The following is a 17,512-nucleotide window of genomic DNA, read 5'->3' as shown; positions in this document are numbered from 1 at the left end:
TATTGCCTGCAAATGTTAAAGTTAAGAGAATAACGGGAAAAATACACTTATTAAAAAAAAAAGAAATGGAAATGCCATTGTAAACTTTACAGGACATTAGAATTCCACATTATTATAGATTTTTTTCTTTAATCGGACCCATTCAGTGCAACGGCTCTGAAAAGGCCAGCGGCTTGTCGTGGTTCTCCCCGTCTGCTCCAGAGAAAAGCGGCGCTTCATGTCACATGCGCTGGGAGGAGTTAGTCGTCTTTGCCACACAGCTGCTTCAGGGTGTCACCGTAACTACCCGACACTTCAGACTACGGATAAATACGAGGAGTGAAAAGCAAGAAATCAGATTAGTTTGACACGTCATACAAAACCAAACGGATATCTGGGTGTCGTTCATGCAATAGAATTCCTGACTAGTGTACCAGACGATACTTTAAAGTTCTGACAGTTCATAGGGGGTAATGGACCCTGTTCAGTCCACTGGCTTGTGCACTGACCTCCAACTGGGCGAAGAGGGAATAGCCAAACAGCTTCTTGTACTCTGTTCTGATGTCTGACAAATCGATCTCCGAGCGACTTGCAAAGATCCTGGTTAGTGTGGACTCTGTGGTCCCTGCACCCTGGGAAAACAAGCAAATACACCAATAAACCAAACTAAAAAGAGGCCTGCATTGTTTTTTTTAAATCCGCTTTAGAGTCCAGCTTTGTCACTGACGCGGTACGCCAATGCAGCAACAAAACGTAGCTTAGCGTGCCTTTCCACACCACTGGCGACCATTACAGTCTGCTGTGAAGAAGGGGCACAATGCATGCAAACAATGTGTGGATTTGGTATTGTAGCTGTTTGTGTTCAACTTGCCTTCATGCTCTTGAAAAGCCTCTCAGCCAGGTATGCAGGAACGTTCTTCACACACTTGACTAAACAGAAAAAAATGAGTTGAGCTCTGTTCTGCGAAGTTGGTCTAAATAGAAATGGGCTAGTTTGCGTTGTCAAGGTTTAGATGCAGGTTTCATACCAACAGCCACCAGCAGTTTCTCCAAGTCTCCGGACATCTCGCTCTCAATGCTCTCCTGCAGAGTCTTCTTGCTAAGATTCTTGTACTCTATCAGAGCTGCCAAAAGAAAACGGAGATTTAAAAACAGATTTCTCTTTTCTTTTTTTAATACCATGCCATTTCCATGGCGAAGTTTTGCTCCTTTCTTGTCTTCATGGTCTCCAGCAGATTAATTTGATTTCGATGATCACCTGACTTTGGTTTCATCCGTTTGATTTTCAGTGTCTTTAAATCCACGAAACTCAATCCCATGAAAGTTTTTTTCCTATACATTTAATACTTTTGACTACATACCTGCAAAATTAGATACTTCCATTGGATCCGGTTGTGTTTTAGTGATTCGCTGAAATGATTTTATCTACTTTTTTTCTTTTACATTGTGACGAGCAGAACAATAAGAAGTAACTCATCTGAGGTCAACCCACTTTGCCGAAGCTGGGGAATACTCCTGTGGCACAGTATGTCTATGAACTTCGTCTCATCGGTTCCCCACTTCTTCTCTCCTGCTTCATACAACGCCTGTACGGAATAAACAGAAGGAGTAGCAGCTTTATATGCTGACCGTGTTGGTGAATTTTGTCATGTTGAATGTGCAGTGTGAGCAGGTTCAGAATTGAATCATATTCAAGATCCAAGAAGAAGTGTAGCTGCCCTTACTCAAGCTCTTAGGATTACCATGACCTGGATGACTGCGAATCTACACCAACAATTATTAATAAAGCCTCTACAATGTGTTTGAAATGTCCGTGTACTGCCCTGTCATTGTTGTTTTTTTAATAAGTGCAGCAACAATAGTTAAAATCCCAAATATAGAGAGCAGACCTTAGCATCTGCTTTGGCTTTGGCATTATCCACATTGGTGCTCTCGTCTCTCTTCCCCTGTGATGATGGAGAGAAGAAAACACTTTGTCATGCAATAAAAGAAGCAATGTTTGGCATTTGCCCAGAAATTCATTCAATATCCTCACAGATCCAAATGTAAGATGAACATCGCAGCTTAATAATAGAGACGACAAGCCTCCCAACGATTCTGTAGAAAACATTTTTCCTCAGCATTCAACTATCTTATCAGATTAATTATCCTCTAATTCACTCATTTCTTTTTAAAGCTTACATAATACTTCAAATACGAAACCATTTTGGGGGGAATCTTCGGCAGGTAGACTATTTGGATTCAAATAAAAGATGTGTGAACACTGCATTTTTGAGAGAATTTGCAGTTGCAGGTCCGGTTGTCATTTGTCGGGAATGGGAAATCGCAGCATTATTTCAATAGAATGTCGGTACCTCAGCCAAAATGAGCAGCGCTTTGCCATAATCTCCAGACACCTCGGACTTCAGGTCGTGAGTCAACAGTCTTCCCGTTTCTTGAGGGCAGGAGATGCAGAATGTCAAAATGTGCTTGACATTACACAGCGTGGAGAATATCTTTACAGCACCCTCAAGTCGCTCCATGAGCCACGCAGTGACTTTGTGTTGAAGTTACCTTCCAGGTAAACATCCGACAAGGCCTTTATCTGCCTGTTGGATCTCGAAGCAAAGATTTCCGTCAGTGTACTCTCTGTTGTCCCTGGGCCCTGCATGTGGAAGGTTAAATTTACAAGTGAACCAGAATATTAGAGAGTGAAACAAGAATGAATTGAGGGCCGAAATTTTAGGCTACTAGACTACACTCAGATTCATACAATTGGCACATTCTATGTGTAGGGTAATTATTAATCTGAGTCTCACCTTCATGGCTTTGATGACTTCATGGCAGTCGTAGACCGCGGGCGGTGTTACCAAGGCAACCAACAAGTCCTCGAAGTCCCCGTGCGTGTCGCCCTCAAGGTCAGCAACTAATGTCTGATGAAGGAGGAAAAGACACTCACTTCGGTCTGTGTCCCTGTCCATGACAAAGCAAAAATAATGCTTGGCAAATCTACTCGTATACCCTTCCTGTAGCTTTCTCATAAGCTCTGGCAATAAGCTGTCGCTGCGCGTTACTTCTTTGGCTCAACACCTCGATCAGCGTCTTCTCCGTTGTACCTGAGAAGAAGACGACACCAAAACACTGCGTCATGCAGACTGACACAGAAACTGTAGTCACAGATGTGCTCTTCTGCATAATGTTTTCTTTAAATGACACATAGGAGCATATTTAGTTACATATTAACAGTATTTTACATGTTTGACTGATTTAGATTATATATATACATACAGATAAGAGTAACTCATAAGCTTACCGAGCCCCTCTATGGCCTTCCTTAGCGCAGATACGTCTTCTTCCACTTTGAAATCAGCCTTATCTTTCACAGTTCCTCTGGTATTAGACTAGCAAAGAGTATTCATCAGCTCATTGTTTTGCAATAATTATCATTTTAAAAAAGAAAAGAAAGACAGATGATCATATTGCAAAACCACAAAACTCCCACGTGTGCACGGCATATTATTTTTAATATTTCAGTAACTACGTGTTCCTTATTTGAAGGGAGTAAAGCATTAACAGTCATTGAGTGATACTGATGATCACATGATCACCGTTATCATCTCCACGAACCTGCTGACACCTAAAAGGTAGGTGCTGGTCCAACTTACTGTCACGGTCAGTGAGGAAGGGGAGTCTAAGAGTAGATCCAGGTCATCCTGCAGTACAAAAACAGATAAGCTTGATTTGCTTCAGCTGTATATTCTGACGGTTTGAGCACTAAATATCTTTAAAACCAAACTTCTCAGAGACAGTGTCGACCAACTCACCCAAACAGACATCGTTGTGGCAGTAAAGTTTTCAACTGGAGAGGAGAAAAAGAATAATGTGTCAGTTCACTCGTTCTGTACCATTTATTCCCTGCTTCATCTACTCATATCCCGACCCTCCTTCCATCGGAAACGTTTTCACGAACACATTTTGTATCTTTCCCCGATTAGACTCTTACAGTCAAGCGTAAAAGTGAGCTCGAACAGGATTTCTTCCTATTTCTTTTCTTTCTTTTTTTTCGGGCCTGCAAAACTTAACGAAACGACACACGGAGCGTGCGCCAATAATAAAGTCGCGTATGTTAGATATAAGTGAGAACGCTTCATTTATCCTCTTACCTTAAGTGAAAGGGCACGATTGATGTCGGAGGAAGAATTTCAAAGCGCGACCAAGCCGCCACACCTATCAGAAAAGTTCGGAGGGCGACGCCCTTTTATTAGCTGTGGGAGGCTTGAATCACAAACCCCTCCTCACTTGTAGACAGTTACAGTACCACACTGACAGAAAGACGCTGAAAAGGGGGATTGAAACTATTGCCTGACTTTGCGCGATAACTTCTCATTATAGACATTATCTGCTGTATATCTCAGCTTTTTTCTTCTAATGCCCATCCATGAATGCTGATTGGGGCTGCATGCCCACTGAAAGGTTGGTTCAATCTCATGTTTGTTCTCAGGGCAGGTACACGGGGATGAGTCAGAGAGGAGGAGGAAGGATATTGAGAAACAGCTAACTCTAGTCTTATCTCTTCGTTTCAACACTGAAAGTGAGACGGCACATTTTTGATGACCGCACGCCTTCCCAGTCCATGAACGGCGTGGATCTAAATGCTACTCGTCATCACACGACACAACAGGAGAAGCAACAACATCTATCCCTGTGCAATAATAAGTGTCAAATAGTTGTCAAAGGAGCCCAAATAACCAGACGTAAACAAACAAACGCATAAAAAAAGGCGATGGAATGGACAACAGTGACACCTTGTGGCAAACTGTTGACATTGCAGACTAAAGGGGTTATGATGTGACACTGGATTGTTTTCAGTGAGTATGGACCGTTTTGGTTTTAATTGGATTTGTCCCATCATTAATTGGAGTCTGATAGTTTAATAGACACTTTGGACACTTATTTCGAGAATGACGCAACATCGTCCACTATCTATTTAATTTTTTACCTATTTACTAATATGTGCGTTCACCAGTTTAGTCAGAAACGACCACGAGAGGTATGAACTATTACAAATATTATAAACGGGCCTAAAAAGTACTTGCAGTAATACTAAAAGTACTATGAGAAATAAACTCCACCTTCCATTCGACCGCTGACTGTGCTCGTTACGCATGTGTGAGATGTTGATTATAAACCCTCAGCCTGGCTTGCAAGGAAACTTTTCATTGCCTGGATTTGAATAACTGACCCACTGACGGTCTCTAACCCCACAATGGACCTCTTATCAAAACACTCATAGCATCATAGATACAAATAGTTAAAGTAGTAGGGATATAAAGTAGGAAAAACGACAATGGCAAAGCTTTGGACCATCTTACGTGGCACGAAGCCTGCCTGAAAGGCTAATAACGGGCAAAAATATAACCTTTTCGACAGCCCCAGCGGCACGGCAGCCGGGTAGCCTGTCTGTTCTTTGACAGCTCGGCACTTGACATGTTACTTAGGGTGTCTATTTACCCGTATGGTAGTATCCTGGGTAAGCGGGGAATTGCTGTTTAGTTCAGAATCCATTTTTGTCCCAGCCTATCTTCTTTGTTTTGATAATAAACTCGTTAGCTAACTCTCTAGCATTGCTGACGACGACCAGCAGCAGGTTAGCAACAGGGATCCTCCCAGCACTGTGCTGTTGCTACATTGTCTTCCTATTCCGTCTGTTTGGTAACTAATTGATGGCTTCCCTGTCCACTTGCAAGTGCGTTTCCTCCAACTAGCTTCGGGGTCAGTCCTCTTTGGCTTTCCAAAGCAGCAAACGTTAACAGGCAACCGCTAAGCTGTAGCTTGCTTCCTCCATTGTTTACATGGATTGCGTTCAGCTGACTTGCTTTGTAGTCATGAAGGGGTCCTAATACGACGGGAGGAACAACTAGGAAGCATGGAAATTGGGAGGTAGCCAAAAAGGTGAAATTTCGCTACCAAAAATGTGGATAACCTGGACTCTTGAAGAGGACAGCTGTGCCAGCTGGACTGTTTGACTTTGTGTGGGCGTTGGACAAACAGCAGGAGACCATTTGTCCCTTTTGAAGCATAACCTTATGTAAGACTTCAAGAGGAGACTTGGTAATAAACTTGTCTGGAAACCGGGCCACTCTTCTGGCACCAAGATGATGCTAAAGATTCTTCTGATCACCAGTTTCCTTGGCTGGGCAAGATGTCAAGAGAGCCAGAGCATGACACCAGAGGAGAAAACTGTTATCAGGTGAAAACTGTCTACATAGACCAGCCTGGTTCGTGGCTTTATACTACATAACCACGATCACACCTGCAATATCATCAAAACTGTTTGAAGCAATACAGCCGTTTTCAATTTATTGATTTCTATTTTTCCATGATTTATTTTGCAGGGAACAAATTATTGAAATGTTTGACCACGCGTATGGAAGTTACATGGTAAGGGGTCTTCATTCTGTCGGTATAGTTCTAAACACTGCATTTGTGTTCACCAGTTGCATCGCTTAACTTGGAAAGGAAACTCTTCCGTTTGTTATGCAGGTGTTGTGTCTGCTACTTGGCTCCAGCGGTTCGCCATTTGTACTTCTATTACAATACAAACCTAATTGTAGTCTTAAGAAGACTTTTGTAAAAAGAAGAGCAATTTATTATCACTGATCACAGTAACACGTGAGTTAAAATGAGACTTCTTGCTGCCTTCTTAGTTTTATAGATCCAAACTTCTCGGGGGCAGACACTACATAAATGATTCCTTAATTGTGGCTGTCTGTGCAAACTTGGCAAACTAGATGGTCTCATGGACATGAGGATTGTTTCTTTGATTAGTGGTATTATCGGCCTCATTTTTCATCTGACATAAAGGCAAAATGTGTCAAGATGTGAACAATTTTGTAATGAAAGCCAGCAGCAATAACTGTACACAATGACAGCATATAATCACTGATATGAAGGGGTTCTGCAGCAATATAATTTCCCTTTGGGATCATTTAATTTCAAGATGTATCCGTGCTGTGCTGTTTGGCTCTTCAACCAAATCCATAACATTAATCTCCATAGATGCTCATCAAAATGGGGTAGCTTGAATATAAGAAGTCGAGTGCCGTTCAATGGCATCAATTCTCCACTCAGTTGCCGTTAGACGGTTGTATAAGGAGGGGGACGCGACTGAGGGAGAGCCAAATAAAGCCTAACTTTTGAAACCCGGTCTGATGATGGACGTTTTTCCATCTTTGTTAGCTTCATCCGGCTCTTTTTTTTCTTTTTTTTTCTTAACTTCTCTCTCTTTTTTTTTTTTTTTAAAGATGACTGACTTTTAACAGTGTATTGTTATTGCAGTCGATTCAAGTAGAGGCCTAATCTCAGCTGTTGCTGTTGCAGAAATATGCCTATCCAGCAGATGAACTGATGCCTCTGAGCTGCAGAGGGAGGGTGCGTGGACAAGAACCTAACAGAGGGGACATAGACGACTCCTTGGGGAAGTAAGTTATTCTTAAATTGACATCTGTAGCCTTGAAAAATCAAGTGAGATGTTACAGTCACAGCAGTGAACTTCCTTGAAGCAGACACGCTATTGATTTTACTCGGTTTATGTCAAGTAATCATTGTTGCGACGCCGCTCCAGAGGGTCAGCCTGCCATGGAGGAGATGCCCTTTTTCATACATGCATACATACTTCAATTGGATCCATGTCAATAAAATCTACAGGAAGACAATAACTCTCAAACTCATAGCACAGTGGCTCTATTTATGTACCAGAAGGTGGAATAATGTAATTTTAATGCTAATTCAACTGATCTGACATCAAACAGTGCGTGGTTTACTTTAGATAAAAAATTGGAGCACTGGAAAAGTGGGGCACGTGCTCCACTGTGCCATGCCAGCTCTCACGTGTCATGCCATTTGTTAAATATCTTTTCTGTAGGTTTTCTCTTACTCTGATCGACACCCTCGATACCCTGGTGGTGAGTACAGACTTTTTCTTTATTTACTAGGGCAAGAGAAGTTTTCTTAACCTCGTCTTTGAGCATTTTGTCTCACTCGACTTGTACGTTTAGAACTTTTTTGCCTTTTGGCACGAGTTTGATTTCTTTTCTTTTCTTTTCTTTTTTTTCTTTCTTTTTTTTTCTTTGTTGGTGTTGGCACGATGCAAACAGGTGCTGAACAAGCTCGATGAGTTTGAGGATGCAGTGAGGAAGGCTGTGAGGGACGTACGCTTTGACAATGACGTGGTGGTGTCGGTGTTTGAGACAAACATCAGAGTTTTAGGGTATGAAACTTGTTTGACATGAGTTTGCTTTTATTCAGTATGCTTTTATTTTATTCAGTTACCTTTATGCTGTTATTAAATCTCATGTTATAGCAACTCCTTACAGGGGTTAAAATTTTGGGATTTAAAAAAAAACAACATATCTTTTCAGTGGGCTTTTGGGGGGCCACGTTATGGCTGACCTGCTGCGGCAACGTGGGGAGAGGATGCAGTGGTATCGAGATGAGCTCCTACAAATGGCCATAGAGCTGGGCCATCGATTACTTCCTGCCTTCAACACCACAAGTGGCCTTCCCTACCCTAAGGTACTCTCTGTTGTATTGTTACATATCACAGGTCATATTTTAGATGTATTTTAGGTAGTTGGAGCCATCAGCTTACTGTTTTATCTTATTACGATCATTTTGAGCTGAATTAAATGGTGAGATTCAGTTTTTCATATTTGGTTTATCAGGTGAATCTGCGGTATGGCGTCCTGAACCCACTTTCACGCACTGGCACTGAATCAGACACCTGCACGGCATGTGCAGGGACAATGATCCTGGAGTTTGCTGCTCTCAGCAGATTCTCTGGAAAATCTGTGTTTGAGGTACCTTCCTCTAATTTCAGTTCTTTTTAATGTTTTTTTTTTTTTTTTTTCTGAGAATGCAGTGTGTGTGGGATTACTGAGATATATGATTAGAATATCTTATATTGGAAATTATTAGTTGCAACTGTAATGATGTTTTGCAGGAACATGCGAGAAAGGCTCTGGACGTCCTCTGGGAGAGGAGACAAAGAGGAAGCGACTTGGTCGGGACTGTCATTAATATCCACAATGGAGAATGGGTCAGGAGAGGTGAGACAATTCCAGCACTTAACATGCATTTGTAAAACTTATCACATCTGAGTGACGGCAAGAGATGAAACCGTGGGTCCCCATCTGTTGTCACACAAATGGTGACAGTGATATGATATTATTGTCATTTTAAAGCCTTCTTCCTTGTGTGTTCGCAGAAAGTGGAGTTGGTGCTGGGATCGACTCATACTACGAGTATCTCATGAAGGCCTACATTCTTCTAGGAGACAATGTTTTTCTGGAGCGGTTCAACATTGTAAGTCTTCCTTTGGTTAACTTCGTCCCCGGCTTTTGACCTGGCTGTATTGTGCCCCCTGCTGCACACACAGTGTCATCATGTTCACGCTGCAGGCTCTTTGGGTCAACGCCACTTTTCACTAATTGCTGATGCAGTTTTCTTTTCGTCTGCCCGTTACAGCACTACAGTGCCATCATGAAGTACATCAGTCAGCCTCCCCTGCTGCTCAACGTACACATGCACAACCCCACTGTGAGCGTGCGGAGCTGGATGGACTCTCTTCTGGCGTTCTTCCCTGGATTACAGGTCTAAAGAGGCTCTCCGTTAATTACATTTACTGCACTTAACCAGTAGCAGAAGGCGTCCAAGCTGTTGTACTTCTTTTTCCAAAGTGAAGTTGTTTTTTTTTTGCCCAAGTAGGTTTTGAGAGGAGATCTGAAACCAGCCATTGAAACCCATGAGATGCTTTACCAAGTGACTAAACAACACAAGTTCCTTCCAGAGGTAATCTATACCTGCTCCTTTCTGGTGTTTGTTATGCCATGTAGTAGACGCATGTCAAACATTTATAACAGTCAAAGATAATAATATTTCTAATTAGTTATAAAGTTATAAAGTTTGTCTTTGAGATGGGGTGTGGGGTGAGGCAATTTTACAGATTACAGGGGGTAAAAAGAAAGTGAGACATGCACATTCCACCCTCATTCACCAGTGTCACGACAAGTGTTACTAACTTTCATTTTATGGCCTTGATTCATTTCCTCGCAGGCTTTTACTACAGAGTTTAGAGTTCATTGGGGCCAACACTTACTGAGACCAGAGTTTGCAGAAAGCACCTACTACCTCTATAAGGTAACAAGAAAAATAAAATCCTACTGTACAAGTGAGCTGACCAAAGTGCTCTCCATTGTTGTAAAGAAAAAAAAAAAAAAGATTTGTGTGTATATAGTACAAGTTTCATCAACGTATTTTTTTAAGATGTTGGGTTGAGATTATACTTTGCTCTGTTCAGGCCACTGGTGACTCGTACTACCTCAGAGTGGGACAATCCATAGTGGAAAAGCTTGATGCCTACGCCAGGGTGCCTTGTGGGTTTGCTGCTGTGCAGGACGTCCGCACAGGGATGCATGAGGACAGGTACTATGTGAGACAAACGTTGTTCCTGAACCAAAGCCCCTTTAACACATGGACTGCACTGGTGCTTTCTGACACAGGAATCTGATTCATTTGGACTCGGTAACATCTGTATCACCAACGCGTGTTTGTGTATTTACAGGATGGACTCGTTCTTTCTGGCAGAGATGTTTAAATACCTGTACTTGCTGTTTTCGGAGAAGAGCCAGCTGCCAATAGACATCGATGAGTACATCTTCACCACGGAGGCTCACCTCCTGCCCGTCTCCCTGTCCACCACTCAGGCAACTTGTCAAGGCAATGCCACCGTAAGAGCTCTCACTTCAACACAAACCTGGCTGATCTTCTCTGATTTATACAAGCTCACATGCAGTGCCATATTTCAGTCAATGTGAACACTAAACAGCATGTTATCGTTTAGTACAGTTACAGAAAAAGGTCCATGGAAACATTCGGTGTGTTATTTAATTTTCTTCTTTTTTATTCTTCTTCAGAGGACTGCTCCTGTTTCTCAAGATGAAGATCTGTTCACACACTCCTGTCCCAGCGCGGAGACATTGTTCCCCAACAACCCCTCATTTGCCAAAACCATCAGGGATGGCTACAAGTACCTCACTGGGGTGGGACGAGCCTTCCACCCTCTGCCCGTCAGGTGTGGCCACTTCCAAGAGACTTGTCTGATTTCTCTTCCGTAATTGCTTTTGATTTTAAATCTAGAGTGTTTATTCTTTACAGGGAAATTGAACTACCGCTCCACGATAGTGGCTTGGAACCGGTGGAGTTCTTGAAAAGCATGGGTATCTCCCTCACCCCTCTGACTGAGATCAGTAGAAATCAGAAGGTACATTTTTGGTTATTTCTACGTAGATCACTTTAACTTGAGAGATGCGTGAGACCCATGCTTCTTGTATCGATATATGTTGTTTCCTCCATTTTATTATTTTTTTTTAAAGTAGCTCCGAATGAGCAGGTGACTGACTTTTAAGGGTTGTTCACATCAGGGTGAATGGGAAGAAAAAAAAGTGTGACTGTAAGTTTACAGAAACTAAAGAAGATTGTGATCTCCTTGTGGTTTGTAAATTTAAATGAAAATTAGGGCATGTTAATGTATGTACTCCTTTTTAAATTGAAAACAATCCCAAATTTCAAGGTAAAGATGATCCTTGCCAACAGCGGGACATCGTGAGTTCACAGTGATTAATTTCTGAATATATTGATCATTGCAGGAGCACAAAGCAGTGTACCGGGTAAGGCTTGTGGCAGAGGTAAGCCAGACACCAGAAGAGGAGGTGGTGGTGCCGCTTGTTGTTCAGCTCATATCACCCCCATTTCTAGGAAGGACAGTCCTCACTGCGGGACCCGCTAAGTTTGGAATGGACCTCACCAAGCAGGAGCATGGGGTGAGATAAAACGAGGTTTAAGGTCTTCATTTTTTTTGTACACCTACTGTAGTTTCACAGCATAAAGCATAGACTCCTGTGTTGCAGGTTAAAGGCAGCATAGTGAAAGCTTCCCCTTACACAGCATGTGGACCAGTAGACAATGCTGTGGAGCTGAAAGGCCGCATTGCTCTGGCACTACGTGGTGACTGCATGTTTGCAGCAAAGGCTCGCTGGTTGCAACAAGCAGGAGCAATAGGAGTCATCTTCATAGGTGAGGACTATATGAACTGAACCAAAATTGTATTTATTTAACCTTACTTCTCATTGGTTATGAATAGCCACCAAACACTGAAGTCTGGACCTCGCTGAAACTAAATCTTTTCCGACTATCCCCTTGTTGCACAGACCACCGTGAGGGAAGTAATAGTGAGGAAACTCCCCTCTTCCAGATGGTCGGAGATGGCGACTCCACTGAAGACATCACCTTGCCTTTGGTCTTCCTGTTCAGCCGTGAGGGCGCCGTGCTGACAGCCGCCCTGAAGGAACACCACAATGTGGATGTGCTGCTGCTTCCCAAGGAGAGGCAGCTTGGACATGGTGAGGACGAGGGGAAGGAAGATTAAAGAATAAATCTAGTGATGTAATATATTTTTGCTGCTGTCAACAAATCGTCATTAAGTACACAAACTACTGTGTTTCAGTACTCTTCGATCTCAACGGTCTGTCTAAGAGTCAGACGGTCTGTCTATTTTAGTTATATATTCTTTGTTAATAGTATGGAAAGAAATATCAAACATCCCCTTGATTTTCTTGTAGATTAATTAACTGTTACTTAAAGATCATCATTTAGTGGTTTGACATGATGCTTCATGACATCTGCACTGAAACTGGGAAGTGATCTATCACTGATTTTAATCCTTAATGCTTTTTGTCCCAGGGTTTCACTTTTCTCGGATGCATGTCCCCTCTTGGTTCTTCTACCATTTACATGTTTCACTGTCTGTTTTCATTGTCCAAATAAAGCAGAAAAACCTGTCAGCATGAACATAAAACTCCGCCTGACAGAGGAGGGGGAGCTGGAGTCAGAAGCATCTCGAGGGCCCACCCTGGAGTTTGTCCTGGAGAATGATGAGGTGTTTCTCAAAGAAGAGAGGGAAGGAGAGGTCAATGGGAAACAGGAGTCACAGCAACAGCAGGTCTGCACACAAGCAGCAGAGAATGACAGAACTGAACCATGTTCAGCAGACTCCTTTAAAACCCCAAATTCTAACATCGGACCAGACCCATATCCTTGACCACTGCGGATCTCGAAGCAGCCAGGTGTCCCAACGCTGGTTCCTTATCAGTTTCTGAGTAGCATGTGCCTCAGAGCCCCCTCACTGCCCGACTGTTAATGGAGCCCTAACTGAGACAGCCTGCATGTTTACAGCTGATGGAGGAGAGTGTCAAAGCCCCACTCACATCCCGTCTTGACTGTGAAACCTAAAGATGGCTCCTTATTCATGAAACAGTCATTGGAGATTCTGATCTGTGTTTATAATCTTATGAGACCAAACTAGGAGGTCAAAGAGCAAAAGCTGTTGGTTAGGAAACATAGTTTGTCATCACTTCAACTCAAACTTAACCTAACCCTGGCTCGCTGTGCTTCAGGCTTGTGATGATGATGATGATGATGATGATGATGATGATGATACTGCAGAATTAGAAGTAATCTCACTTTAGAGGAAAGCCAAGATAAGGCAGCAAAAATGTACTTGGTTACATTTTTTATGAAACACAAGGTTGTTCTCAATCTAGATTGCACCTTTTTACTTAAACAAGTACTGTTTAAATATTCAGCAGAGGTGAGTGGAGCATTACTTGGCCAGTAGGGGGTAACTTCTCCGTTACAAAATGTTGGTGGATGAAGAAGATGAACTGGGGGTTAAATTGAAAAGCTGATTTTTGTACTCGTAAGAAACTTCAGGGAATTTCATGAATGAATGCAGTTTGCAAGTTTGATTCATTTGAGCAAATGATTGTGTGTGTGTGTGTGTGTTCTGCATTTAAAAAAACATTTTTTTTGGCTATATTATGAGCGTTTGAGTGTGTGTGCAAGGTCTTAAATAACTACAATACCCAAAAATGCACCTCAGTAAAAGCCTTTTGAAAAAAAAAAATAAAAAAAAACATTAGACAAGACCTCACCATACAAGAAATAAGTGACAAAAGCTGAGGATTGGCCATCATGAACATTTAGAAATTTAGTTTTTATTTTTAGGTTACATGCTGCTTTCTCATCATATGAATAACAGGGTTGTTAATTGTAATTAATCTCATTGTCTTAAAATTAAACCAGGCGACTTGAGATGGCCGAGGTCCGGTTTCTTCCGTGTGCAACATCCACTATTTGTAGTCCCAGCTGTTGCTATGCACTTTGACATAGTGGTATGAGCGTTCATGGCACAGAAACAACTATTAAGCCTCTTCCTTACATTTGTTTGTGTTTTTTGCTGCTGAATTTTAAATGCCAGCAATAATCTACTTCCTTACTTTTACTCTTGGATTGAGATGCATTGTTTTTTTTTTTGTTTTTTTTTTATCCACCTTTTAAATGAGACACAACTTATCCAAAGTTTCAGATCAGAATAAAAGGAATAAGTTTAAAGTTGTCTGTGGTGCCGCGAAGGTTTTGCGTCATCTTAAAAGCGGTAACTTGTGGTGTGATTGAACTCTGTCTTGGATGCAGCTTGGTTTCGCATTTGGGGTCAAGACTGAAATGCAACTATTATAATGTTGTCTCTCGCACAGGCCACACAGGCTAAACAATTTCTCTGGCATTAATGTGTAATTACTTCATGCAGTAGTTAAAAAAAAAAAGCATTGCTCTTTAATCATATAGTTCCTATTTACTGTCTTTATCCTTCCAAATAAATCTGCCTTTTTTTTTCTTCTTCTAATTCTTCTTCTTCTTCTGTGGCATGAGGAAATGAGAGCCTGAGTTGGTATGGGAAAAGCTCTTGCCAGAACAGGTTTTCTTTCATTTCTGAACAGTGAATTTCCTGATGCCACTGAACTAACTCTTCAGTCTTAATCCAAGATGTTTATTATGTTGTTGAGCCTTAGCTTTAGGCTTTGCCAACCTGTATACCTCAGGACAGTGTATGACACTGTCGGTGTGGAAAAATGGACCATGGAGAAGAAACTGAGAGTTATTTTTGTTGTTTTGCATTCTATTTATTAACCTGTTCAGCTGTTGTCTGACTTCTTTGCTGGCTGGCTCAAAAAGTGCCAAAAGTGATGCGTATGTGCCGGTCCGGTCAATAAATTCAAACTCACAATTTCCACCTCTTTCCCTGTTTTATTTCTGTGTTAGAGAGTTTGTTTTATCTTGTTTTTATCCTAATGGCAGCCATGGCTGTTTGGCAAACCTATATGCGTTCCATTTTTCAGTGAGGATGTATTCTGGTAGCATTTGAAAATAATTCCAAAGCTGGTTTGTCTCTCATCTTTTCCCATCATCAAAAGGGGCCTTTGTGATCATTTTAAAATGCTCCATTGCTGGAGAATAAAAAAAATTGATTTGTGAAACTTGAAAGAACATGAAGCTGCAGAAGTAAGCAAAGCCTTGTGGCATTTTATTAAAACCTTATTTGATGTCACTTGACTTGACTTTTTTCTTCTTCTTTGTTATATTTATATATATATTTTTTTTAAATGTTTGTCTTATAAACAATGCTTCCCCTTCAAAATGAAATCCTCTTCATTTAAAGATTGAAACCGCAGTTGTTTTTCAGTCAGACGTTCAGGGCCAATGACATGGCGCTCATGTCTTAGTGTGACCGGGAGTTGTGTGTTGAATTACAAAGGAAATTTCGCAGTTCTGTGACTGTCTTTGTGACGAGAACATGAGACAGACCTTGCAAGGTTTTTTGTGCCAGATTGGAGAAGCCACCACGGACGAGCGCAATGACAGAGTGATGACTCGTGACATTTTTAATGATGAGAGATGAGAGAAATGACAAAGCTCTCCTACAAAAATTCAAAATGACTCAAACGTTTTGAGTTTTTTTCCTCACATTTTCCTACATAGAAAAAAAAGTCAGACTGTTTCTCCTTTTTTTTCTCCAAGCAAAACACATTAACAATCCGAGGCTGTCGATACGCTCCACTTTTCAGAGGGAGATTTATCTGCAGCTCCTCTTATGAAATAATGAAAACAATTAAGTTTGTCAAATTTGGTAACAATGTCTGTCAATTAGTTGAAATCGCATTTAACAGCTGTCTCAGGTAGAAGGAAGACAGTGATTATGTATTTCTTTTGACATGTTAACTTGTTTTTACTTCAAATTTAGAGCCTTTTCCTGCCTTATTTAATCATTTGTAATTTTAATTGCCTTATTTGTAATTGTGTAGTAATCAGTAATTGCTACATCCACAACACTGGGGCCATGTCGTACTTTCTTCTTCCATTTAATTAGTTTGACAGCTTCATTGACTTCCAGATGAATGTTTTGCATTATTTTTGATTGGCATGATTTTAAAATTACATACCGTCCTGAAAATTAAACCAGTGGTTTTACAAACATTTTAGCCTCTGATCTCTTACAAAAAGAAGTTTTTTGTCAATCCCATTTGAAGCAACACTAGATTCTGACTTGTTTTGAAGTACTTTTTTAATGCACATCCCAGGGGCTAGGATACAGCAGTTCAGAATTTGCTTTATGGACAGTCAACATTTATGTGGTCTCTGTGGCTTCTTCTATATGACAAAGTCAGGGCTCACACAATGATTTGTTTTTCTGACAGTGGTCTTGCAACCCACAACTGTAGGGCTTCAGAATTTATGATATATGAAGCCATAACAACATATCAGTCAGATGGTAAAACGTCCAAAAAAAAACATTAGTATTTTTTAATTTAGTTTTATTTCTGCTAACAGGCCATTTTGGATATGTTATATGGGTGATATTTTTACTTCAGAGGGAGTTTCTTGAAGGAATTTGATTGCATTAGAGTATAATGATTCATTAATTTATCTCTATTCCTATTGGATCGTCCCCTCCCCTTATGCCTCTTCCAATTGTCATAATCAAATTTGTGTAGGACCAGAGGGCAACAATTTATTGGAGATTAGAAGGAACAGCACAGAGCTTCCGACAGTGCCACTGGATCATTGTGCAGTATGTGTAGATGAGTATTTATAAAGTGGCACAGCGTGCACTCAGTGAACTAAGAATAAAATAAATGCATAAAAGAGCACATTTTCCAGTGAGTCTAAAGATAAGATGTTTTCACTGCGTAATCACAATAAAGTTCTGAGCTCACCATCAGAAGTGTTAAATGCATTGCATGCTATATTGATAGGCACTCCCCCTCTCTTTTTCTCTTTTTCCAAATCTGTTCTCAGTTTTATTTCTATGGTTTTGAGAGAGAAAAGTGGCTGTGGAAGAACATGTACTCTGTATCACATTATTCTCAGTCCATACTAAGGTAAAAAAAAAAATAATTAATTAACAAATAAATGACTAGTAAATGTTTTCATCCTACCCCGCTCTGTAAACTAAATAGTACGTCATGCTATTAAACCGGTTTTTCCACGTCATGGCGTCATACGCACCTCCTGCGCTCTGCCCCCGATAATCTCCTGTAAACTGCTGCCTTCAGGTGCTGTGGCGTCATGGTCGTAACAATCATAGAGTTTATGGTAATAC

The 17,512-nt window shown here is 41.1% G+C and overlaps 3 protein-coding genes across 5 annotated transcripts in view; 2 read left to right on the top strand and 1 right to left on the bottom strand.

The window, feature by feature from the left end:
• The window catches only part of cdc37l1 (cell division cycle 37-like 1), a 55,131-nt gene that overhangs the window by 29,989 nt on the left and 7,630 nt on the right, over positions 1-17,512 (top strand). The window lies entirely within an intron of this gene.
• Positions 49-5,554, bottom strand: anxa3b (annexin A3b). 2 transcript variants are annotated; one of them, XM_072372197.1, is made up of 14 exons: positions 5,470-5,554; positions 3,783-3,817; positions 3,624-3,671; positions 3,272-3,359; positions 2,980-3,074; positions 2,778-2,891; positions 2,533-2,623; positions 2,334-2,413; positions 1,869-1,925; positions 1,472-1,565; positions 1,008-1,103; positions 851-909; positions 489-611; positions 49-299 (listed from the first exon to the last, which is right to left on the bottom strand). In XM_072372197.1, exons 2-14 carry the CDS (start codon positions 3,792-3,794, stop codon positions 240-242), a joined length of 1,017 nt encoding a protein of 338 aa, XP_072228298.1. In that variant the 5' UTR covers positions 3,795-3,817; positions 5,470-5,554; the 3' UTR covers positions 49-239. The 2 variants fall into 2 exon arrangements, with proteins under 2 accessions (XP_072228298.1, XP_072228297.1); XM_072372196.1 differs by lacking the exon at positions 5,470-5,554 and adding an exon at positions 4,122-4,225.
• LOC140277239 (ER degradation-enhancing alpha-mannosidase-like protein 3) lies at positions 5,930-15,149 on the top strand. Of its 2 annotated transcripts, none has more exons than XM_072372194.1 (20): positions 5,930-6,208; positions 6,354-6,399; positions 7,339-7,439; positions 7,883-7,922; positions 8,115-8,227; positions 8,379-8,532; positions 8,682-8,816; positions 8,960-9,065; positions 9,224-9,321; positions 9,484-9,609; positions 9,724-9,807; positions 10,072-10,155; positions 10,316-10,440; positions 10,580-10,745; positions 10,932-11,089; positions 11,173-11,278; positions 11,664-11,837; positions 11,925-12,090; positions 12,225-12,416; positions 12,846-15,149. In XM_072372194.1, exons 1-20 carry the CDS (start codon positions 6,114-6,116, stop codon positions 13,112-13,114), a joined length of 2,538 nt encoding a protein of 845 aa, XP_072228295.1. In that variant the 5' UTR covers positions 5,930-6,113; the 3' UTR covers positions 13,115-15,149. The 2 variants fall into 2 exon arrangements, with proteins under 2 accessions (XP_072228295.1, XP_072228294.1); XM_072372193.1 differs by having other exon boundaries at positions 12,843-15,149.

Source organism: Leuresthes tenuis, unplaced genomic scaffold (genome assembly GCF_036924035.1).
Source record: "Leuresthes tenuis unplaced genomic scaffold, fLeuTen1.0.hap1 SCAF_19, whole genome shotgun sequence".
NCBI lineage: Eukaryota > Metazoa > Chordata > Actinopteri > Atheriniformes > Atherinopsidae > Leuresthes > Leuresthes tenuis.
This window is presented reverse-complemented; position numbering and strand designations above follow the sequence as displayed.

Coding starts and splice junctions, on each gene's coding strand:
- LOC140277239 (XM_072372193.1), top strand. CDS start 6,114: ATGATGCTAAAGATTCTTCTGATCACCAGTTTCCTTGGCTGGGCAAGA. Junction 8,533..8,681: donor GTGGCCTTCCCTACCCTAAG/GTACTCTCTGTT, acceptor TTGGTTTATCAG/GTGAATCTGCGGTATGGCGT. Junction 8,817..8,959: donor CTGGAAAATCTGTGTTTGAG/GTACCTTCCTCT, acceptor GATGTTTTGCAG/GAACATGCGAGAAAGGCTCT.
- anxa3b (XM_072372197.1), bottom strand. Junction 2,414..2,532: donor GTCGGATGTTTACCTGGAAG/GTAACTTCAACA, acceptor CCTGCCCTCAAG/AAACGGGAAGACTGTTGACT. Junction 1,926..2,333: donor CGCTGCTCATTTTGGCTGAG/GTACCGACATTC, acceptor CCATCATCACAG/GGGAAGAGAGACGAGAGCAC.